The following is a 26,035-nucleotide window of genomic DNA, read 5'->3' as shown; positions in this document are numbered from 1 at the left end:
ACAGTTTCAAAGGCTTTGGCATGAGTTGGTGTCCAAGTCCATGCAGTATCTGCACGTGTGAGTCGTCTGATTGGTTCAAGTACCTCTGACAGCTTTGGGAGGAACTTGGAGAGGAAGTTGATGAAAACACAGAATCGTCTGATGCCTTCAACATCTTGTGGTTTGGGCATTTCCAGGACAGCTTCCAGCTTCTCTGGATCTATCTGTAGGCCATCTTTGGTCACCAGGTGTCCCTGAAAGGAAATCTCTGTTTTTCTCAACTCAGCCTTGTCCTTGTTCAGCTTTATGCCAAGGGTGTGGCACTTTTCCAAGAGAACAGTCAGGTTCTTGTCATGATCCTCAATTTCTTTGCTGTGGACAATCACATCATATGATACACTAATCACACCTTCAATTCCTTCAAGAGCTTGGTCAAGGCACTTCTGGAACAGTTCACTGCTGACAGATGTTCCAAAAGGTAGTCTTTTCCAGTGGTATCTTCCGTAGGGTGTCTGAAATGTGGTTAGCATGCTTGTCTCTTCATCCAGATGAACGTGCCAGTGTGCATTGCTCAGGTCCAGTTTTGAGATCTTTTAGCCAGCCAATTCTAGCAAAATGTTGTTCATGACTGGGAGTGGATAGTGTTCTCTTTTTAGAGCCTTCTTCAAGGGTCTTGGGTCAATACAGATTCGCAGATTGCCAGATTTCTTCGTTGCCACTACCATGCAGCTGCACCAACTGGTAGGTTCTTCCACAGGCGTGACGACGACATCTGTTTCAGTGAGCTTCTCCAGCTCAGCTTTCACCTTCTTCATGACATGAGGAATGCAGCAAGATGGTGAGATGACCGGAGTGACGGTCTTTAACAATCTGAAAGTGAACTACTGCTGGGAGGCTGCCTTGGTCATCAGAAAATACATCTGCGTAGCTTGAAAGAATGTCCGTGCTCTCTCCAACCTTGGATATGCTTTCAAAGTTCTGGTAGTGCACTGTGATCAGTTCCATATCTTCGGATGTTTTCTTGCCAAGGAGTGGAGTGAAATCCTCCTTGACCACAACAAAGTCAGCCTTGAAGGCGTTTCCCGTCTTGGGGTTTGTCAGATGAAGTTGAAACTTGCCTTGGGTCTTGATCTTGAAGCCATTGTAGACATGCAGCTTGGTTTTGCATTCTTGTAGATTGCTCCTTTTGATGTGTTGTGACGAGATGACATTGACACTGGCCCCTGAGTTGATTTGGCATATGACCTTCTTGCCTTCAATGATCATCTTGGTTTTGATGATCTTGTCTTTCCTTTCCTGTCCCACAGACAGCAGTTGTTCATCGTCAGATTCTGATTCTTCAACAGCATGAAATTTCTTCTTTTGCTGGCATTTTACAGCGAAGTGGTTATTTTTCTTGCAGATTTTGCAGGTTTTCCCCCATGCAGGACATTCTTCCTTCTTCAGGATGTGTGTCTGAGCACAGAATTTGCAGCTTCCTTTCTTCGACCTTGAGCTTTTCTGGGTCAAGCTGATATATGGTCGAGTGGAGTGATGGCCTAGAGGTAACGCGTCCACCTAGGAAGCAAGAGAATCTGAGCATGCTGGTTCGAATCACGGCTCAGCCGCCGATATTTCCCCCCCCCCCCCCCCCCGCCCCCCCCCTCCACTAGACATTGAGTGGTGGTCTGGACGCTAGTCATTTGGATGAGACGATAAACTGAGGACCCGTGTGCAGCTTGCACTTAGCACACGTAAAAGAACCCACGGCAACTAAAGGGTTGTTCCTGCCAAAATTCTGTAGAAATATCCACTTCGATAGGAAAAACAAATAAAACTGCATGCAGGAAAAAATACAAGAAAATGGGTGGCACTGTATCATAGTGACGTGCTCTCCCTGGGAAGAGCAGCCCGAATTTCACACAGAGAAATCTTTTATGATAAAAAAGAAATACAAATACAAATATGGCATGAGCGTCTGCACAGAGTTCGTTTTCTTAGTTGCTGGGAGGTAGTCCCAGATGCCCTGCATCTGTCAGTGCAAGACTGAAGAGAGAACTCTGCCTCCTGCAGCAAGCATTCCCTTGTGGTCTGATTTCTAATGCCAAGCACGATGCGATCTCGCAGCAGCGAGTCCTTCATGTCGTCGCAGAAGTTGCCTGATTTCATCAAAGTTTGAAGAGTAGCAACATGATCCTCAAAGGGCTCATTCATCTTTTGGTCACTTTTGTTGAAGACAAACCGTTCATATGTTTTATTTGTCTTTCCAATGAAGTGGTTCTCTAATGCTTCTGTAATGTCAGCGACCTTGTGGTTATCACGGAGTTTCATCCCGTTGTAGATCAACAGTCCATCAGGGCTTAAAGTGTGGAGGAACAAAGCTTTCTTGTAGTCTTCAGCTTCGGCGTTCAGTCTGGCTATGATGACATAATTGTCACACATCTGTCTAAACAGTTTCCATTCTGTACAGCCTTTTTTTAACATTTAGATGAGGCGGAGGACTTACTCCAGCAGTATGTTGCTGATGTCCGCCTTCAGCCACGGTAAAGAGTGTAGTGTGCCCTAGATTGGTAAGGCCTAGATAACAGAGCGTCTGTATCAATGTATGACGACGTCGATCGTTGGCAGATGAAACAACAAAGATTATTCTACTTACAGTTTCTTGTTAGCATTTAGAGAATTCTTGCAGCATCTAGAGAGTTCTTGATAGCTATCTGATAGCATCTAGAGATAGCTACTAGCCCACAGTTACTACCACTGCTTCCATGCTTCCACCACTGCCACCAAGTTATAACTTTCATACAAAAGATAACAGAGAGGCCATTCTTGTTGAGTACAAGACGTATAGTCTTTGCGTCTTCTTACAGGAATCAAACAAATTACAACAAATGTTCTACAACGAAATCGAGGTATAGAACGATTTACAACAGTGTTGTTGCACATTGTTTGTTGTTTACCAAAGATGTGTTGGTAGTAATGATTTCCATACATTTACTTGTGTCAGTGGGATACTTTGTGAAGACGAGGAGATTTGTTTGGTAATAGTAGCACACAGTCATTATTGTATGATGCGTAACATGAGTTGAACATTCTGGGTCAGTCACAGGTATGGTGCACAGTATTGCATGTCACTGTTGGTGGCAGGTAAGCTTAATGAAGCTTGTTTTTACCACACATAGATCTATGTGTGAGAGGAGTGCATTCTGTTGACATGTGGTGAAAGGGCGCTGAGAGTGTATAGGCCTTTTATGTCCAGATATTTTAAGATTTTATCTGACCTGGGATTTGGTTATGTGTTTTGTGTTCCAGGTGTACTGCTTGTATGAAGTGTTTAAAGTATGCTTGTAGATGCTGCTTTATGTTGGAAGTGCTTTATGTAGGAAATGATTTATGTAGAGCTGTGTGTTGCTTACGCTATGTACGGTGTGGTAAGTATGGCGAACTGCTTAGAGTGTGTGCTGATTTCCCATGTGTATTGTACAAGTAAACACTCTATAAAAACCGCTCCATGTGGCCCTGCTATTAGTGTGAAGAGAGAGAGAGTGAGTGCAAGTGAGTGTTTGCATCATCATCGATCCAGTGTCCCCCTCTCTCTTGGAATCGAACCAACCTCTTTCAGTTTTTTACAACAATAAACAGTTTTACGTAGCACTTATTCATGTGCAAAGACGAATCAATTATTGGGTCTTCCGTTCGTTTATTTATTTATAGTCTGTTCTTCTGAGATGATATTCGACTGAATTGGGTCTTCCCTGTTTGTGCACAGCATCTACTTTCCCTTCCCCCTTCCTCCCCCTTCCCCCTCCTCCTCCTTCCCACCTCCTCCCCCTACCCCCTGCCTTTCTTGTTGTGAGCAAATGTGGTGCAACATATATGGATCAGTGGACATGTTTTGATGCTTCATGGAAACTGAGCAGCCCTCTGTGAGAAGTCAAGGGGGCCACCTCCTCCAGTTCCATCTTAAATAGATGTAACAACTGTCTTTGTTCCCCCCCCCAATGTAATCATTTTAAATAGATGTAACAACAGCCTTTGTTTCCTCCAAATGTAATCATCTTAAATAGATATAACAACTGTCTTTGTTCCCTTCAAATGTAATCATCTTACATAGATGTAACAACAGCCTTTGTTCCCCCCAATGTAATCATTTTAAATAGATGTAACACCTGTCTTTGTTCCCTTCAAATGTAATCATCTTAAATAGATGTAACAACAGCTTTTGTTCCCCCCCAATGTAATCATTTTAAATAGATGTAACAACTGTCTTTGTTTCCTCCAAATGTAATCATCTTAAATAGATGTACCAACTGTCTTTGATCCCTTCAAATGTAATCAGTTTAAATAGATGTAACAACTGCCTTTGTTCCCCCCAATGTAATCATTTTAAATAGATGTAACAACTGTCTTTGTTCCCCCCAATGTAATCATTTTAAATAGATGTAACAACTGTCTTTGTTCCCCCCAATGTAATCATCTTAAATAGATGTACCAACTGTCTTTGATCCCTTCAAATGTAATCATCTTAAATAGATGTACCAACTGTCTTTGTTCCCTTCAAATGTAATCAGTTTAAATAGATGTAACAACTGCCTTTGTTCCCCCCAATGTAATCATTTTAAATAGATGTAACAACTGTCTTTGTTCCCTTCAAATGTAATCATCTTAAATAAATGTAACAACAGCCTTTGTTTCCTCCAAATGTAATCATCTTAAATAGATGTAACAGCTGTCTTTGTTCCCTTCAAATGTAATCATTTTAAATAGATGTAACAACTGCCTTTGTTCCCCCCAATGTAATCATTTTAAATAGATGTAAAAACTGCCTTTGTTTCCTCCAAATGTAATCATCTTAAATAGATGTACCAACTGTCTTTGTTCCCTTCAAATGTAATCATATTAAATAGATGTAACAACTGTCTCGTTTTAAATAGATGTAACAACAGCCTTTGTTCCCCCCAATGTAATCATTTTAAATAGATTAACAACTGTCTTTGTTCCCTTCAAATGTAATCATTTTAAATAGATGTAACAACTGCCTTTGTTCCCCCCAATGTAATCATTTTAAATAGATGTAACAACTGTCTTTGTTCCCTTCAAATGTAATCATATTAAATAGATGTAACTGTCTCGTTTTAAATAGATGTAACAACAGCCTTTGTTCCCCCCAATGTAATCATTTTAAATAGATTAACAACTGTCTTTGTTCCCTTCAAATGTAATCATTTTAAATAGATGTAACAACGAGCCTTTGTTCCCCCCAATGTAATCATTTTAAATAGATGTAACAACTGTCTTTGTTTCCTTCAATTTTAAATAGATGTAACAACGAGCCTTTGTTCCCCCCAATGTAATCATTTTAAATAGATGTAACAACTGTCTTTGTTTCCTTCAAATGTAATCATCTTAAATAGATGTAACAACTGTCTTTGTTCCCTTCAAATGTAATCATCTTCAATAGATGTAACAACTGTCTTTGTTCCCTTCAAATGTAATCATTTTAAATAGATGTAACAACTGTCTCGTTTTAAATAGATGTAACAACAGCCTTTGTTCCCCCCAATATAATCATTTTAAATAGATGTAACAACTGTCTTTGTTTCCTCCAAATGTAATCATCTTAAATAGATGTAACAACTGTCTTTGTTCCCTTCAAATGTAATCATTTTAAATAGATGTTACAACTGTCTTTGTTCTTCCCAATGTAATCATTTTAAATCGATGTAACAACTGTCTTTGTTCCCTTCAAATGTGATCATCTTAAATAGATGTAACAACTGTCTTTGTTCCCTTCAAATGTAATCATTTTAAATAGATGTAACAACTGTCTTTGTTCCCTCCAAATGTAATCATTTGACAATTGTTTTTAACGTGCTTTGCTTTTGCTGTCTGCTTGTCAGCAAACATCATGCACTGCACGAATATTACAATAAACATGTCAGTTTGGAACACAGAAAACGGATACATTTTGGGGTCTTTTTAAAGCCTTTTAATTCCATCACCTCAACAAAAACTTAGAAAAACTGTCTTGCTGTTTCCAGAAAGTGTGCAGGCGAGGGGGGCGGGGACTGCATTCAGCAATCACAAACACCAGCGGCAAGAAAGAAGAAAGAGAACTACACAAACAAAAGCAACCGACCTAAAAAGTGAGTGCTTCATAATACAGAGACGCACGGAATTTGTTCATTGGAACTGGGGTGGAAATAAAACCTAGGGAAAGGTGGTGGAAAACGTGCTTGATTGAATTAGAAACAAACTGAAAATATTCAGAATGAAACCTGACTAAATAATTTGTGGACAAAAAGATTGTGGAATTTTTTAATATTTGATCATCTAATTTGGTTAGTCACCAGTCTAAAGATGTTCTCTTCATTTTTTTATTACCTTTTACCTTTATTCAGTTAATAAGAAACACAGGAGAAATTGGTGACCATTCAGAAAAAAAGAAGACATTTTCATTGGCATGTGGGGGTGGGGCAGCACAGCACATCACAGCCTGATTCACACATGGCAAAACGACACACGTCGTAACATCCTCCTGCACTATTCAGTGCAGCACAGCAAGACGAGTAACGTAAAGCATGGTTACTGCTGTGCAATAGCGCTGCACTAAACTGCACAGCACAACAATGTAAAGCATGGTTACTGCTGTGCAATAGCGCTGCACTTAATTGCACTGCACAACAATGAAGTAGAAGAAGCACAAAACACAAGCCAGGTCGCCCCCCCAAAGGCATCACTTCAGACGGTAGAGGTGTCTAGGACAGGGACAGCATGAGCAGCATTCTGAAGACCCCGATGGCGTCCTGGTTTGGGCAGTACTTGGTCGCCTTTAGCACCGTTCGTGTCAGGCTGTACACACACACACACACACACACACACACACACACACACACACCATTGCAAGACGTGAGCATATTCATATACGAATGCACGCTATCGAGCGCACGCTTATTCCCAGCTTCAGAATCCCTTTTAGCCTCCCACCCTCCACAGAGAGAGAGAGAGAGAAATTACGTAGATAATTTCATCTTGTCTGGGAGCAAGTGATGATGATTTTGTTTTATTTTTTTTATACAATTAATTTGGTATATGACACCATCATTTATTTTTCGCTGGATCAACTTCATGTTCTAACAAACCAACAGATAACAACAGCACGCACGCACGCACACGCACACGTGAATGCGTGTGACGTGGAATCAACGGAAAATACCACGTGATACCGTATCGGATTTTGCAAGGTGCCGCTGCGTTCGCGTGACAAATGTATACTAATACAGGCTCTGCTACTACTGACATCTGCTTGGCAGATTATTCAGAGCAGCATACCCCAACGCGCCAGTCAGGCTTTGAGTGCATGCATATATATTTGTTTACATATCAGAGTGGATTTCTTCAACAGAAATTAGCCATGTTGCCTTGGGTTGTCTTTCAGTGCGCCATGTGTGTGCTGCACACTGGACCTCAGTGTGTCGTCTCATCCGAATGACCAGACGATCGGTTTGATATCCAAGTCAGAGTTTGGAAAACGTCTAGTTCTTCGTTGTTTATAACAAACGCGAACAATTTTTTTCCTCTTTTTTTTTTCTTCTTCTTCTCCGTTCCTTATAGCAGTACTTGGCAATGATTCGGTTTAACTCGCACCTACCTTCACCTACCATAACCAGGGTTGCGAGTCTGACTACTGAAGAAGTTTGCTGAAGTTATTGGATGCCTCAGTGGTTAAATCTGCATCATTTCGAAAATTTGGTTTGTAGTAATTCCTATGTCTTTTTTTTCTTCTCCTTCTTCTTCGTTTGACGGACATCCCAGTCTAAATTCCAATATCAAGTGACGGATTTACTCTAGAGGTACTTTGTAATCAGAGGACACCAGGTCTGTGTACTATATTAGAGCTTGATGGGTTCAGAAATGTGGGTTTGTGCAGCAGTGTCGGGAGAAGACACAGAGAATCATGGACTGAGGCAATGAGCCCTTGGCCAGGCACAAAAACTAGAGCTGAACAACACAAATCATAAACTTGAAGCTAATTCTCTTTGGTGTAAGAGTGTGTGTGTGTGTGTGTGCGCGCGCGCGCGCGCGCTCTGTGTATGTGTGTGCGCGCGCGCTCTGTGTGTGTGTGTGTGTGCGTCAGTGTGTGTGTGTGTGCGTGTGCTCTGCGTGTGTGTGTGCTCTGTGTATATGTGTGTGTGTGTGTGTGTGCTCTGCGTGTGTGTGTGCTCTGTGTATGTGTGTGTGTGTGCTCTGTGTATGTGTATGTGTGTGTGTGTGTGTGTGTGTGCTCTGCGTGTGTGTGTGGGTGTGTGTGTGCCTCCTGATTATTTACAGTGTGCAAGGTGATGCAAAACAAGATGAACGCAGCGCTGGCTTTGATGACCAACGTGCCGTGGCAAAGAGCTAGGAGGGACAGACTTGGTTCCACGTACTCTGTCTTGAAGCTGCTGTGTCCCCGGAAGGACACGAAGACCCTCAACAGGAAGTACTGGTTCCGGGGGCTGTGTAGCATGTGACACAGACGGCGCTGTTGCAGCAGACAGTTGCAGGCGGGGTCCCGGTCCATGAGGAAGGCGGACAGCGCGGTGTGCACTGCGCCACACGACTGGCACAGCTGGCCTCTCACCCCCTCCATCACACAGCGGAACGTGTCTCGGAAATACTCCTGGTCCTGTTGCACGCAGGAACCACCAAACGTGCGCATGCACGCGCGCACGCACGCGCACAAACGCACGCACACCATAGAAGACCCCCCCCACACACACACACAAATAACACACACAGAAAGCACACACATCTATCAATCTATCTATCTATCTATGTATATATAAAAATATATATGTGTGTGTGTGTGTGTGTACAGCACCCGCTCCCCCCTAACTCCCCCTCCACCCCTCCGTCCACACACACAGACAGCAGACACCACACACACACACACACACACACACACACACACGTGACACGCACACACACACACGCACTCACACACACACACAACCACCACCACAACCACCATCATCATCATCATCATCGTCACCGAGTCTTAAGTTTTCATTATCAACGCTGGTTATGCAACCGTGACAGCAGAACAATAAATCTGAGATATTTTTAAACCAGCACACTGTGCACTGGTGTTTTCATCACTGTATTATAAAAACGCAAAGAGTGCTAAACGCTTCAGTCATTGGAACTGTACTTTGCAGCAGTGTTCACAGGGATGGTTCAAGCCCCTGACAGTCTTCGCGGACCACGACAGCCGTCAGGTCTGTTCCAGCTTGAAAGGCAAATTCTATGTGGGTCAAACGTTTGAGCATCAAAGCGAAACAGCTTTCTGGTGCTGCTGTTCACCCATCGCGAAAGTGACACTGGAAAACGTCCGTATTTTTTGGTTTTGTAGTGTCGTCTTTATTCTACAGGGTTTTGTATACGTTTGTAATATTCCCTCATCATTTACCTGGTTAGTAAGTAGTATTGTAGTAATCATTTGTTTAATGGGCACTAGTGCTTTTTTTGGTCCTTTTTTTTTTTTTTTTGAGAACTTTCATATGCACTGTCCAAGGAGCACCCACACCACTAGAATTTCCAGTAGAGTTCATCTCTGCAGAAGGCAATGAAGTCTGACCAGGAACAGTTGTAACATCCAAAGCATGGAAACGTGGGCTGCTTGATAGTGCCGAAGATTGGGAATACACAGTTGACCTACCAGAGGGGAAGAAACACCCGGAAATCATCGGCAAGAGCGGCGTGAGACCTGACATAGTACTCCACTCCGAGGTAACGAAACAAGCGATTCTGATCGAGCCGATGGAATTCCCATATGTCTGTGGGCGGAAAGTCTCCACTGAGCGTGGCATGAAGATCCACAGGACCAAAAAGGGTTGTATGAAGAATCTGAAGAATGTTCAGCAGCGCACTGCACCAGCAGATAAGACGTCAGAAAACCTAGGCCAGGATTCAAACCACATTGCCATGGACATCCACGTTGATAATTCAGACGAAGTGCAAAAACAGAATGGGAAGAGTTGGACCAGAAAATAGTCCAAACGTTTGATGCGCTGATAGGAAAGAGCACCTTGGAACACAAGTTAGCCACCTACGCAACCTGTGGGGAACGTTTTCTGACAATTTAGCTCTGTGTATTGCTTCTCCATGTACTGAATAAATATACATTGAACTTTTATTCTGTTATAGTCTGTGTTTGTGTTGTCAGGGTGTTAGTGCTGGGTTGGGTGGGGGGTACTAGTCCGGTCTCATATAGAGCGTGACATTCACTGTGCCATACGAAAGCAGAATGGAGGAAGCCCACATCTACAAGACCGAGAAGTATGCTAGTCTATCCGGCAGCTTGAGAGAATCTGGCTTCCAAGCCAAAGTCCTCGCCATAGAGATTGGTGCAAGAGGGTTTGTGAGCGCATCTGCCTACAGCCTCATGAAACAGCTGTCGATTTCTGGCAGAGAGAGGACATGGGCTCTCAAGGCAATGGCAAAAGCAGCAGAAAAGAGTTCTAGCTGGATTTGGTCGAGGAGGAATGAAAGTAAACTTCATAGGGATTAATTTACTCAGACTAGGCGTACAATGGGTCAGTAGTTAAAACGTCTGCCAGAAAAGGTGACTAAGTCCTGCAGTGGCGACCACCCTGGAGGCGCGGGTTCGAACCTGAAGACCAAGGGGAGAAAAAGGCGGCAATACAAGGGCATCCAGGAGTCACTGATGACCTGAGTGCGACCCGGCCCCCGTAGAGTGTAAGGAGTTAAGGGCCGAAACACCTGACTGAGGGGGGCTTCTTCTCTGAAGACTTTGTACTGTCCAGCTCTCCCCAGAGTTTCTTATCACTGCTACCTTTTTTCTTCTTCTTTTTTTTTTTTTTTTTTTAATAACAAAGCTTTAGCTCCATGCAGCATAATGACTAGTCCTGTCTCGTTCGATGGTTATACAGTATACAGACGTGTTTTTCTGTTTCAACCTACCAGTTGTGTATGAAATGTGTGACTCTCTTGTGAGGTAACATTTATACACCTGACCTCTCCCACCATACCTATTTATTCGTGGTGGAGTAACGTTCAAACAGGAAAATCAACACTTAACCAAATGTCTAAAATGACCAGCACTGACTGCGGTGTGTTGGGACATTCTACAAATTTCCTCACATTTAGTCTGAGCGCAGTGGCTGTTGTCAACTCCTTTTTCCGTTCCTGAAGGATATCAATGTTTTGACTTTGATCTGGGTTTTCTTTGAATTCTGTCAAGAACTGCCGGGTGATGAGCTGTGAAAAGGCCCAGAGGTGGTCAGGCTGGGCTGTAGGGTAACATGATTTGATTTCTTTGATTGGAACGCTTTCTTTGTATTGTTTTATCATGGTTGCATGGGAGACATCAGTTCTGAAGACCCGCAGAACTGAACGGACTGATTTGCAGTTTGACAGTTTTGAAACACTTTTGCTCATCCAAAACTTTTATAAGAGAATCAGTATCGTTTATCCCTGAGCTTATAACGCGAACACATACAGTCACAGCTACATATATTATAAAGAAACTCTCTCTTTCTCTCTCTGTCTGTCTGTCTGTCTCTCTCTCTCTCTCTCTCTCTCTCTCTCTCTCTCTCTAACCCCAATCCAAAATCACATGTACTGACTCCCTCAACCCCCACTCCCAACCCCCGCCCGAATGACTCACTCAACCCAACCCCCGCCACACTCCCAAATCACCGAATGACTCACTCAACCCAACCCCCGCCACACTCCCAAATCACCGAATGACTCACTCGACCCCAATCCAACCCCACTCCCAAATCACCGAATGACTCACTCAACCCAACCCCACCCCACTCCCAATGCACCGACTAATCTCCCAACTCCCCGCTCACCCCCTCTCAAATCTAATCCGCCCCCCTCCCCCTGAACCCCACTCCCACCCTCGAGCTGAAGGACCAACAGAGTGCCTGACTCACGGAGGCGGCGGAGAGCGTGGTGAGGTTGCCCTCCACGAGCAGACAGAACCTCTGGGCGTCACACACAAAGCCAGTGCAGGAGGGAAAGGCCAGAGAGCACATGGCTGTCGGCTTCAGGTCAGCACAGGACTCGGTTGTTGCTGCACAATGGTGTGTGGACCAGACAATGAACAATGGATCAGACAATGAATAATGTAGTGTGGACCAGACAATGAACGATGGATCAGACAATGAACAATATGGTGTGGACCAGACGATGAACAATGGGGTATGGACCAGACAATGAACTATGTGGTGCGGACCAGACAATGAACAATATGGTGTGGACCAGACAATGAACTATGGGGTGTGGACCAGACAATGAACAATGGATCAGACAATGAACAATAGAGTGTGGACCAGACAATGAATAATGAACAATGTGGTGTGGACCAGACAATGAACAATGGGGTGTGGGTCAGACAATGAACAATAGGGTGTGGATCAGACAATGAATAATAAACAATGTGGTGTGGACCAGACAGTAAACAATGAACAATGTGGTGTGGACCAGACAATGAACCATGGGGTGTGGACCACACAATGAACAATGAACAATGGGGTGTGGACCACACAATGAACAATGGGGTGTGGACCACACAATGAACAATACACAATAGGGTGTGGACCAGACAACGAACAATGGGGTGACGACCAGGCAATGAACAATAAACAATGGGGTGTGGACCAGACAATGAACAATACACAATGGGGTGTGAACCAGACAATGAACAATGGGTTGTGGACCAGGCAATGAACAATAAACAATGGGGTGTGGACCAGACAATGAACAATGGGGTGTGGACCAGGCAATGAACAATAAACAATGGGGTGTGGACCAGACAACGAACAATGGGATATATGGATACATGTGAAAGACAGAAAGCAACTGCTCGAAAGATGGTGTCAGTGATGTCAACGTTACTCACACGGAGCGGAGTCCGCGGCAGCAGCCATGCTGTTGGCCATTGCCATCATTGCAGAGGTCATATCCACGGGGTGACTGACAGGCGGAGGGGGGGCAGTGCTGGCTGCTTCTGCTTCTGCTTCTGCTTCTGCCTGGGACTCTTCTTGTTGCGGGGATTCTTCCTTGTGGCTGGGGTTCCCCGTGGGGGGATCTGGAGGGTTCTTTACGGACGGGTCTCGCTGCTGGGATGTGTGGGATGACCGGGAATACTCCTTGCCGCTGGTGTGGACGAACTCTTTCCAAGAGGACGCGTACTGGTTTCCCTGGGACCCGCTCTGGTCGTGCACCCTTGGCCGGACAGGTGATGGGCTGACGTCATCCGCCAGAGTTTGATTGTCCCGCGGCTGACTGGACTGCGGTCTGACGGGGTCTTCTGGAACTGCTTCCTCCCCCGGACCCTGGACAGGCGATGACGGTTCACCACGCGCCTCTGTGCCCGCAGCAGGTTCTACGTCATCGTCCGATGGACCCCCTGCCCTCTGACGGATGTAGATGATTTTGATGATTTTGTCGCCATTTGCCAGCTGGAATTCTCCATGAGGAACGCCGACATCAGTCCACAACCCGGGAAGCAGACGGTCGGTGGGGTTAGCGATGGGTTTGAGGGGGATCTGCGGGGCTTGGGAGGTGCTGGCTTTTGTTGTTGGTGCGGGTGTAGTGGTAGTGGTGGTGGTGGTGGTGGTGGTGGTGCTTGGCTGATACCGACCACCAGCCCAATGTAAAGCGAAAGGGCGCTTCGAGCGATGCGACTTTGGATTTAGCCATGGGTCCGGTGTTGTTGGAGGGGCGGTGGTGGTGGTGGTGGTGGTGGTGGTGGTGGGTGGCGGGGTGGGTCTGGGTGTGGTGGTGGGTTTGGGAGTGGTCGTCACTGCTGAACGTCCTGACAAAACTTGAAAATCTGACCAGGTCAACACGAAGGGCTGTTTCTTGTTGCCGTGACTTTTAGGATTCAGCCACGGATCAGGGGTGGTCGTGGTTGTTTTTTTCGTTGTCGTCGTTGGTTTCGGGGTGGTGGTGGTGGTGGTGGTGGTTGTAGTTGTTGGTTTCGGAGTGGTGGTGGTGGTCGTTGGTGGTGTAGTTGTCTTCTCAACCAGAGGTACGATCCCCGAAATAGCCGAGAAAATCTTGGAAGCCTCGTCTCCTGACCAAACCAATGCGAACGGCGGCTTGTTTTTGTGTGGCTTTGGTTGCAGCCAGGGGTCCACGGTGGGAGGAGGGTTGGTGGGGTTGGGGGGTGGGGTTTGAGGCTGGGGCTGGGGTTTGAGGACTTTGCCGGAAGTGTGTAGGTGGGTGTCCGGTGTCGGGTCTGCATGGCTCAGTATCGCCCAGGCGCTGTCCTGTCTGAAGTGCTTCCTTCTGGACCCGAACACAGTCCCTGCTTCCTGCTTGTCCCTGGAACCTGTGGCGCTGTTCTGTTTGGTGCTGGCTGGGGGCCCTGTGTGCACACATGGCGTGTTTCATACAGCTATGGCTTTACACACTACACAGCCTATATGTGGCACGCGCGTGCGAATGCACATTGACGCACACACACAAAAAGACACGCAGAGAGGCAAACAGACAGACAGACAAACACACAATACACAACACATACGCGCACACAAACAAATAGATGAACGAAGATCTCTGAGACTATTTGTGCCAGCCGACCTTCCAAAGGAATACAAGCACACAATACACGTTTCTATGGCTTACTCCCATGGTTTGTTATTTCAATCCGTCTCCTTGTCAGGGTTCCATGGGGGCCACAAAATGTTAGCTCACTCTGACGACACTGTTGACAACGGCATAAAACTGCGTTTGTTGGACACGCAATAAACAAATGCGTTCTCTCTGTGCCTCTCTGCCTCTATCTCTTTCTCTATCTCTTTCTCCATCTCTGTCTCCCTTCCTTCCCAGGATGCCCCAGTTGTTTCCCTTCCCTCCCAAGTTACTGTTTGCACCTCAAACTCACCTCTCCAGTCTCAAATAAATTATTCTTTTTTTTTTTTTTTAATTCAGGGTTTCAAACAGCGCAATGAATGGCTATTTGCAAATCTGTCTGCGCATCCGTCTATTTGTGTGTACCATCTATCTCTGTCTGTATGTCTGCCTACCTATTAACCTACCGACGTAATTACTTACCGACTCACCAATTCACAACACCCGCTTACCTTATTGCTCACCAGTCTTACCCACCAACCTATCTATCTACCCGCCTGTCTAACAGACTATACCAGCCTTCCTGTCTAACAGACTATACCAGCCTTCCTGTCTAACAGACTATACCAACCTACCCGCCTGTCTAACAGACTATACCAACCTACCCGCCTGTCTAACAAACTATACCAACCTACCTGTCTAACAGACTATACCAACCTACCTGTCTAACAGACTATACCAACCTACCCGCCTGTCTAACAGACTATACCAACCTACCCGCCTGTCTAACAGACTATACCAACCTACCTGTCTAACAGACTATACCAACCTACCCGCCTGTCTAACAGACTATACCAACCTACCTGTCTAACAGACTATACCAACCTTCCTGTCTAACAGACTATACCAACCAACCTACCTGTCTAACAGACTATACCAGCCTTCCTGTCTAACAGACTATACCAACCTACCTGTTTAACAGACTATACCAACCTACCCGCCTGTCTAACAGACTATACCAACCTACCTGTCTAACAGACTATACCAACCTACCTGTCTAACAGACTATACCAACCTACCTGTTTAACAGACTATACCAACCTACCCGCCTGTCTAACAGACTATACCAACCTACCTGTCTAACAGACTATACCAACCTACCTGTCTAACAGACTATACCAACCTACCCGCCTGTCTAACAGACTATACCAGCCTTCCTGTCTAACAGACTATACCAGTCTACCTGTCTAACAGACTATATCAACCTAACAGACTATACCAACCTACCTGTCTACCAGACTATATCAACCTAACAGACTATACCAACCTACCTGTCTAAGAGAATACACCAACCTAACAGACTATACCAACCTACCTGTCTAACGGACTATACCAGCCTACATGTCTACCAGACTACACCAACCCGCCTGTCTACCAGACTGTTCCAACCTACCTGTCGAAGTTCAGATGAACATACATACCCGGCGGACTCTTGACCAGTATCTACCTACCCATCCAACACTCTGTCTTCTTAGTCTATAACCTACATGCTTTACATACACATATATCTTACATACCAGTCAGCCAGTTTATTTATCTGGTATGCTAACATATTCATCCGTTTGTTATTTTTTCAGTCTGTGTATTCATCTTATCTGTCTTATACATGTCCCAGTAAAATTTCCATTTTTACCCACTGCAATGGAACTAACCTTTTACAGTAAAATTGCCATTTTTACCCACTGCGATAGAACTAACCTTTTAATGACCTATCTCAGTCGTAATGCTGGTGGAAAACCATGGAATGAAATCCCTGATTATCTTGAAAACGAATGTACCCAAATGTCATAAAAAAGCATATCAGAAATATGAAATGGGACATGTTTAGTTCGTGCAAATCTAAGCCACAGTGTGTTTGCAAATCGATAGTGCGTGTGTGTGAGTACGTGTGTGTGTGTGTGTGTGTGTGTGTGTGTGTGTTCACCTACATATTACGTGTCGAAACAGTATAAGCATGCGCCGTTATGCGTTACAACGACAACACAGCACGCATCCTCCACACACACACACACACACACACACACGCCTCGCCCATCTCAGCCTCACCAAGCACACTGACACGTACTGTGTGATTCCGGCACATAGGAAGTGGCGGTCTGTCTAGCGGTAAATGTTTCAGGGGGGGTCTCCTCTTCTCCCTTCACCGCCGACAGATGTGGCTCCTGCCAGGCATTCTGCTTGACGACCACGTGAGCTGTGTCCTTCTGGACCCGCCAGTACTCCCCTCCCTGGCTGTCCACGCTTTCTGACGGCAAGGGAGCGGCCTGCCAGGTGCTGCGGGCAGTGCTGGCTGCCTGGGGGCTGGGCTGGCCGGGTGCTGGCGGCACACACGTCCACACGCTTCAGGCAAGTGACAAACATTTCTGTCTGTAGCTGCTTTTGGAGGGAAGGGGGGGGGGAGTCTTCGGGGGCGAGTAGGGGCATTTGGGGTTAGTTTTCAGTTTCTGAAGGAGACATCACTGAGCTGGGACAAATCCATGTAGGCCTACTCTACAGCACATCTTGTTTGGCAGATGCCTGACCAGCAGTATGACCCAACGCGGCGCCAGTGAGCCATGGCGTGCCGGCATATATGTTTGTGCACGTATCAGAGCGGATTTCTTCCGCAGAATTTTGCCACAGACTGAGGACAACGCTCATGTTGCCATGGGTTCCTCATGTTGCCATGGGTTCCTGAGGACAACGCTCATGTTGCCATGGGTTCCTGAGGACAACACTCATGTTGCCATGGGTTTCTGAGGACAACGCTCATGTTGCCATGGATTCCTCATGTTGCCATGGGTTTCTGAGGACAACGCTCATGTTGCCATGGGTTCCTCATGTTGCCATGGGTTCCTGAGGACAACACTCATGTTGCCATGGGTTCCTGAGGACATCACTCATGTTGCAATGGGTTCCTCATGTTGCCATGGGTTCCTGAGGACAACACTCATGTTGCCATGAGTTCCTGAGGACAACACTCATGTTTCCATGGGTTCCTCATGTTGCCATGGGTTCCTGAGGACAACACTCATGCTGCCATGGGTTCCTCATGTTGCCATGGGTTCCTGAGGACAATACTCATGTTGCCATGGGTTCCTGAGGACAACGCTCATGTTGCCATGGGTTCCTCGATGGGTTCCTGAGGACAAAGCTCATATTGCCATGGGTTCCTGACGACAACACTCATGTTGCCATGGGTTCGTGGGGACAGCACTCATGTTGCCATGGGTTCCTGAGGACAACACTAATGTTGCCATGGGTTCCTCATGTTGCCATGGGTTCCTAAGGACAACACTCATGTTGGCATGGGTTCCTGAGGACAACACTCATGTTGCCATGGTTTCCTGAGGACAACACTCATGTTGCCATGGGTTCCTCATGTTGCCATGGGTTCCTGACGACAACACTCATGTTGCCATGGGTTCCTGAGGACAATACTCATGTTGCCATGGGTTCCTGAGGACAATACTCATGTTGCCATGGGTTCCTGACGACAACGCTCATGTTGCCATGGGTTCCTCATGTTGCCATGGGTTCCTGAGGACAACACTCATGCTGCCATGGGTTCCTCATGTTGCCATGGGTTCCTGAGGACAATACTCATGTTGCCATGGGTTCCTGAGGACAACGCTCATGTTGCCATGGGTTCCTCGATGGGTTCCTGAGGACAAAGCTCATATTGCCATGGGTTCCTGACGACAACACTCATGTTGCCATGGGTTCGTGGGGACAGCACTCATGTTGCCATGGGTTCCTGAGGACAACACTCATGTTGCCATGGGTTCCTCATGTTGCCATGGGTTCCTAAGGACAACACTCATGTTGCCATGGGTTCCTGAGGACAATACTCATGTTGCCATGGGTTCCTGACGACAACGCTCATGTTGCCATGGGTTCCTTGATGGGTTCCTGAGGACAAAGCTCGTATTGCCATGGGTTCCTGACGACAACACTCATGTTGCCATGGGTTCGTGGGGACAACACTCATGTTGTCATGGGTTCCTGAGGACAACGCTCATTTTGCCATGGGTTCCTGAGGACAACACTCATGTTGCCATGGGTTCCTCATGTTGCCATGGGTTCCTGAGGACAACACTCATGTTGCCATGGGTTCCTGAGGACAACGCTCATGTTGCCATGGGTTCCTCGATGGGTTCCTGAGGACAACACTCATATTGCCATGGGTTCCTGAGGACAATGCTCATGTTGCCATGGGTTCCCGAGGACAACACTCATGTTGCCATGGGTTCCCGAGGACAACACTCATGTTGCCATGGGTTGCCGAGGACAACACTCATGTTGCCATGGGTTCTCGAGGACAACACTCATGTTGCCATGGGTTCCTAAGGACAACGCTCATATTCCCATGGGTTCGTGGGGACACTGCAGGCGGGCCGTAAAGTGGGTAGTTTTCGGAGGTTGTGTGTTGATGTGTGTGTGTTGATGTTTGGGTGTGTTGATGTTTGGGTGTTGATGTTTTGGTGTGTTGATGTTTGTGCGTTGATGTTTGTATGTTGATGTTTGGGTGTGTTGATGTTTGTGTGTTGATGTTTCTGCGTTGATGTTTGGGTGTTGATGTTGGGGTGTTGATGTTTGGGTGTTGATGTTTGGGTGTGTTGATGTTTGGGTGTTGATGTTTGGGTGTTAATATATGGGTGTGTTGATGTTTGGGTGTTGATGTATGGGTGTTGATGTTTGGGTGTGTTGATGCATGGGTGTTGATGTTTGGGTATTGATGTTTGGGTGTGTTGATGTTTGGGTGTTGATGTTTGGGGTGTTGATGTTTGGGTGTTGATGTTTGGGTGTGTTGATGTTTGGGTGTTGATGTTTGGGTGTTGATATTTGGGTGTTGATGTTTGGGTGTTGATATATGGGTGTGTTGATGTTTGGGTGTTTATGTATGGGTGTTGATGTTTGGGTGTGTTGATGTATGGGTGTTGATGTTTCGTGTGTTGATGTATGGGTGTTTATGTTTGGGTGTATGGGTGTTGATGTTTGGGTGTTTTGATGTATGGGTGTTGATGTTTGGGTGTGTTGATGTATGGGTGTTGATGTTTGGGTATTGATGTTTGGGTGTGTTGATGTTTGGGTGTTGATGTTTCGGGTGTTGATGTTTGGGTGTTGATATTTGGGTGTTTATGTTGGGGTGTTGATGTTTGGGTGTCTTGATGTTCTGGAACTTGATTGACTCAGTTTAGTGACAGATGAGCGCCGAGCTGGCATTGAGAACTGTTGTAGATTTGAATCATAGATTCCCAACATAAAAGTGAAATGGCGTTTTCGCTGCCCATCTCAAGTGTTGTCGTTCTGGTGGTGTAAGTGAGAGATACGTCCTTTACCAGATTTCACCAACAGTCCATATCATCATAGCTGACTGAACGACAAACCTTATAGTCCATATCATTATAGCTGACTGAACAACAAACCTTACAGTCCATATCATTGTAGCTGACTGAACAACCTTACAGTCCATATCATTATAGCTGACTGAACAACAAACCTTACAGTCCATATCATTGTAGCTGACTGAACAACCTTACAGTCCATATCATTGTAGCTGACTGAACAACCTTACAGTTCATATCATTATAGCTGACTGAACAACAAACCTTACAGTCCATATCATTATAGCTGACTGAACAACCTTACAGTCCATATCATTATAGCTGACTGAACAACAAACCTTACAGTCCATATCATTATAGCTGACTGAACAACCTTACAGTCCATATCATTATAGCTGACTGAACAACCTTACAGTCCATATCATTATAGCTGACTGAACAACAAACCTTACAGTCCATATCATTGTAGCTGACTGAACAACCTTACAGTCCATATCATTTTAGCTGACTGAACAACCTTATAATACATATCATTATAGCTGACTGAACGACAAACCTTACAGTACATATCATTATAGCTCACTGAACAACAATCCTTACAGTCCATATCATTATAGCTGACTGAACAACAAACCTTACAGTCCATATCATTATAGCTGACTGAACAACCTTACAGTCCATATCATTATAGCTGACTGAACAACCTTACAGTCCATATCATTATAGCTGACTGAACAACCTTACAGTACATATCATTATAGCTGACTGAACAACAAACCTTACAGTCCATATCATTATAGCTGACTGAACAACCTTACAGTCCATATCATTATAGCTGACTGAACAACAAACCTTACAGTCCATATAATTATAGCTGACTGAACAACAAACCTTACAGTCCATATAATTATAGCTGACTGAACAACCTTACAGTCCATATAATTATAGCTGACTGAACAACAAACCTTACAGTCCATATCATTATAGCTGACTGAACAACAAACCTTACAGTCCATATCATCATAGCTGACTGAACAACCTTACAGTCCATATCATTATAGCTGACTGAACAACAAACCTTACAGTCCATATCATCATAGCTGACTGAACAACCTTACAGTCCATATAATTATAGCTGACTGAACAACAAACCTTACAGTCCATATCATTATAGCTGACTGAACAACAACCTTACAGTCCATATCATCATAGCTGACTGAACAACCTTACAGTCCATATCATTATAGCTGACTGAACAACAAACCTTACAGTCCATATCATCATAGCTGACTGAACAACCTTACAGTCCATATCATTATAGCTGACTGAACAACAAACCTTACAGTCCATATCATCATAGCTGACTGAACAACCTTACAGTCCATATCATCATAGCTGACTGAACAACAATCCTTACAGTCCATATCATTATAACTGACTGAACAACAAACCTTACAGTCCATATCACTATAGCTGACTGAACAACCTTATAATACATATCATTATAGCTGACTGAACAACAATCCTTACAGTACATATCATTATAGCTCACTGAACAACAATCCTTACAGTCCATATCATTATAGCTGACTGAACAACAAACCTTACAGTCCATATCACTATAGCTGACTGAACAACCTTACAGTACATATAATTATAGCTGACTGAACAACAAACCTTACAGTCCATATCACTATAGCTGACTGAACAACAAACCTTACAGTCCATATCATTATAGCTGACTGAACAACCTTACAGTCCATATCATTGTAGCTGACTGAACAACAATCCTTACAGTCCATATAATTATAGCTGACTGAACAACAAACCTTACAGTCCATATCACTATAGCTGACTGAACAACCTTACAGTCCATATCATTGTAGCTGACTGAACAACCTTACAGTCCATATAATTATAGCTGACTGAACAACCTTACAGTCCATATAATTATAGCTGACTGAACAACAAACCTTACAGTCCATATCACTATAGCTGACTGAACAACCTTACAGTACATATCATTATAGCTGACTGAACAACCTTACAGTCCATATAATTATAGCTGACTGAACAACCTTACAGTCCATATCATTATAGCTGACTGAACAAACCTACAACCATACATGGCTGACTGAAAACAAACCTACAGTCCATTAATCAAGCTGACTGAACAACAACCTTACAGTCCATATCATTATAGCTGACTGAACAACAAACCTTACAGTCCATATCATTATAGCTGACTGAACAACAAACCTTACAGTCCATATCATTATAGCTGACTGAACAACCTCACAGTACATATCATTATAGCTGACTGAACGACAAACCTTACAATGACATTTCCTTCCGGTTGTTTCCAGTTCTGTAAAAAGTTCCTCCAGTCCTTCAATAGCCTTGAGCAGCCAACGGACAGCAAGTTTTGGAAGTATCACTTGATCATTATTATCTGAAATAACACGCTTCTGTCTGATGGTGATCTGTAACTTACACAAGTGTTCCACTGAAAAACAACAGAGAAGCTGATCACAGATCACACACGCCCCCGACACTTGCCAACCAAACACGTCAGTGTCGTCACTTGACGCTGTGCTCTGTTGTCTCTGTGGAGCATAGGGCCTTCATTCTCAGGACCTCGGTTTATCGTCTCATGCGAGTGACTAGCGTCCAGACCACCACTGGAGGGGAATAACATTGAGGGATTCGCTCCCACCCCTTCAGGTTATCTCCTTCACAGGCAGACGTGTTAACACTGGGCCCCCCCCTCCACCCCCCACATCCAAATGGAAAGCTGTACCTTTGGTGCCAGGATTGTTGTAGGGTGGCTGTCCACCCGGGGTAGCCTGGTCCCAGGTACCGCAGTCCCCGCTTCCCTGGCAGCCGCTACGAGCCCTGATGGTCAGCTGCCACGACCGCCTGAAGCCAGAGGCCTCCTCCTGTCCACGGTCAGCACGTCTACTGGTCAGTGGTCAGCCATGTGTGTGTGTGTGTGTGTGTGTGTCTGTGTGTCTGTGTGTGTATGTGTGTGTGTGTGTGTGTGTGTGTGTGTGTGTGTGTGTGTGTAGCCATCACCGATGCACCCTGTTACATTTCATTCTCTTTTTTTTTTTTTTCAACTTGTTATATTCAATAAAATGATATAGTATGCAACCAGATTCAACTGCCTGTTTTCTGAAATTAAAAAACGAAAAAACATATAGGGGTGAAAAAAAGGAGGGGGGCGGGGAGGACGAATACATACATGCGTGGGAAAAGTGTGGGGATGGGGGGGGGGGGGGTACGAATACATACATGCGTGGGAACAGTGTGGGAAGAGGGGGGGGGGGTGTACGAATACATACAACATACATGCGTGGGAAAAGTGTGGAGAGGGGGGGGGGGGGGGCGAATACATACATGCGTGGGAAACGTGTGGGGAGAGGGGGGTGGTACGAATACATACATGCGTGGGAAAAGTGGGGGGGGGGGGGGTACGAATACATACATGCGTGGGAAAAGTGGGGGGAGAGGGGGGGGGATACGAATACATACATGCGTGGGAAAAGTGGGGGGGAGGGGGGGGGTACGAATACATACATTCGTGGGAAAAGTGTGGGGAGAGGGGGGTGAGGGGTGGTACGAATACATACATGCGTGTGAAAAATTTGGGGAGGGGGGGGGTACGAATACATACATGCGTGTGAAAAATTTGGGGAGGGGGGGGGTACGAATACATACATTCGTGGGAAAAGTGTGGGGAGAGGGGGGTGGGGGGTGGTACGAATACATACATGCGTGGGAAAAGTGTGGTGAGAGGGGGGAGGGGTACGAATACATACATGTGTGGGAAAGGTGTGGGGGGAGAGGGGGTACGAATACATACATGCGTGGGAAAAAGTGTGAGGGAGGGGGGAGAGGGGGTACGAATACATACATGTGTGGGAAAAGTGTGGGGGAGGGGGGAGTACGAATACATACATGCGTTGGAAAAGTGGGGGGGGGGGGGGGGGGGGTACGAATACATACATGTGTGGGAAAAGTGTGGGGAGGGGGGGGGGGGGGGGGGTACGAATACATACATGCGTGGGAAAAAGTGGGGGGGGGGGGGTACGAATACATACATGCGTGGGAAAAGTGTGGGGGGAGAGGGGGGGTACGAATACATACATGCGTGGGAAAGTGGTGGTGGTGTGGGGTGTGGGGTGGGGGTGTGTATGGGGGGGGGGTACGAATACATACATACGTGGGAAAAGTGTGGACAGAATATTAGATAATCGATGCATTCCCATGCGTGTGGGACTCACTCTATCATGACATACAGACCGCAAAATAAAAACACTGTTTCCAAAGGGATTTTCTAACTTGTTTATAATGGACACATTTCATTTTCATATTTTTAGTAAATAAATTCAAAATATGGGGAGGAAAAAGGCAGATCTTTGGTGTAATTATTATTCAGGTAGCAGACGGGAAGAAAGAAGTTACTCTAACAACATAGGCTTATATGGCGTCCAAGTGAATCAGGATATCTTGAGTTTATTTGTGCTATGTATTCTTCTGTTTTGTATCTAGGCTTTAAGCTTACTAAGGTTAAAATAGGATTATTTTTGTTCATTTTACACTGATACAAATACTGTTTTGCTGATAATAAGATAAAGTAAAAAGTAGCATCTGTGCGTATGTTCCGATCAAGTCCAAGTCATTCTTTGTTTGATCAGTTAGTGATGAAAAGAAGTTTACTCAGTCACAGCATATTTTTTATTTGCTCTTTTCCATATCCTTACCATGGGACAAGGAGTGTTTGAACTGGATCCACGTACAGTGTTTGAACTGTATTCGCGTACAGTGTTTGAACTGCATTCACGTAACGTGATTCACGTGACACATTTTGCCATCGTTGTCCAAGTTCAAGATCTTCAAGGAATGGGGGGGTGGCGGGGGGGGAGGGGACTGACAGACAGACAGGAAAGAGACAAACCGGGGGACTGAACATGGAGAGACAGAAACACAGACACGCGGACAGTGCAGCAGAGAAAGGGACGGAGACAGAGACAGAGACTGAAAGAGAGGGGGAGAAAACAGAAACAGATGGAGTGACAGACAGACAGACATCCAAGGCAGGGGAAAACAGACAGACAGACATCCAAGGCAGGGGAAGACAGACAGACAGACATCCAAGGCATGGGAAGACAGACAGACAGACATCCAAGGCAGGGGAAGACAGACAGACAGACATCCAAGGCAGGGGAAGACAGACAGACAGACATCCAAGGCATGGGAAGACAGACAGACAGACATCCAAGGCAGGGGAAGACAGACAGACAGACATCCAAGGCAGGGGAAGACAGACAGACAGACATCCAAGGCAGGGGAAGACAGACAGACATCCAAGGCAGGGGAAGACAGACAGACAGACATCCAAGGCATGGGAAGACAGACAGACAGACATCCAAGGCAGGGGAAGACAGACAGACAGACATCCAAGGCAGGGGAAGACAGACAGACAGACATCCAAGGCAGGGGAAGACAGACAGACAGACATCCAAGGCAGGGGAAGACAGACAGACAGACATGCACACAGACTGACAAACATGGAGATAGATATTGAGAGAGACAGACAGCCAGACAGACTTCGTCCTGAGAGACATAGAACCAGGCACCACAGACACAGAAAGATCGAGGCAGTGCCAAATAATTACCCACTCCCACCGCCTCTCCTTCTGTACATCAACACACGTGTTGTATCTATAACATGAAATAGCACAATATAAGCTCAAGCTTGTTCTTGCTCGTTTTTTCCCCCTAGACATTCATTGAACGCTGTATTTTCCCTTGTAACTTGAATTAAAACGTGTAAACAAAACAACAACAAGAAAAAGCAAAGAAAAACACACAAGAAAACATGACTTTACCTGACCACTGACCACCCCTACCGAGCACACCAGCACCAGTACACTGAGCATGAGAGAGAAGGACCAACATGATGTCCCTCGTTCCATTGTGACCACAGAGCACACAGACAATGCTGTCAGCAGGCCGCGTTGGGCACAGGTCCACAGCTTGGCTGGGCCGTGACACGCTCCACTCGCTTTCATGCTCCTTCGTGTGGGTTGTGGTGG

General features: G+C 45.5%; 1 protein-coding gene across 3 annotated transcripts; it reads right to left on the bottom strand.

Moving 5' to 3' along the window:
• Nucleotides 1–5,297: 5,297 nt before the first annotated feature.
• Nucleotides 5,298–26,035, bottom strand: LOC143283897 (uncharacterized). 3 transcript variants are annotated; one of them, XM_076590289.1, is made up of 7 exons: nucleotides 25,850–26,035; nucleotides 22,735–22,873; nucleotides 16,673–16,924; nucleotides 12,869–14,341; nucleotides 11,901–12,040; nucleotides 8,385–8,623; nucleotides 5,298–6,807 (listed from the first exon to the last, which is right to left on the bottom strand). In XM_076590289.1, exons 1-7 carry the CDS (start codon nucleotides 26,009–26,011, stop codon nucleotides 6,714–6,716), a joined length of 2,499 nt encoding a protein of 832 aa, XP_076446404.1. In that variant the 5' UTR covers nucleotides 26,012–26,035; the 3' UTR covers nucleotides 5,298–6,713. The 3 variants fall into 3 exon arrangements, with proteins under 3 accessions (XP_076446404.1, XP_076446406.1, XP_076446403.1); XM_076590288.1 differs by having other exon boundaries at nucleotides 5,299–6,807; nucleotides 25,829–26,015; XM_076590291.1 differs by lacking the exon at nucleotides 16,673–16,924 and having other exon boundaries at nucleotides 25,829–26,035.

The sequence above is a fragment of the Babylonia areolata genome, chromosome 7 (assembly GCF_041734735.1).
Source record: "Babylonia areolata isolate BAREFJ2019XMU chromosome 7, ASM4173473v1, whole genome shotgun sequence".
Classification (NCBI taxonomy): Eukaryota; Metazoa; Mollusca; class Gastropoda; order Neogastropoda; family Buccinidae; genus Babylonia; species Babylonia areolata.
This window is presented reverse-complemented; position numbering and strand designations above follow the sequence as displayed.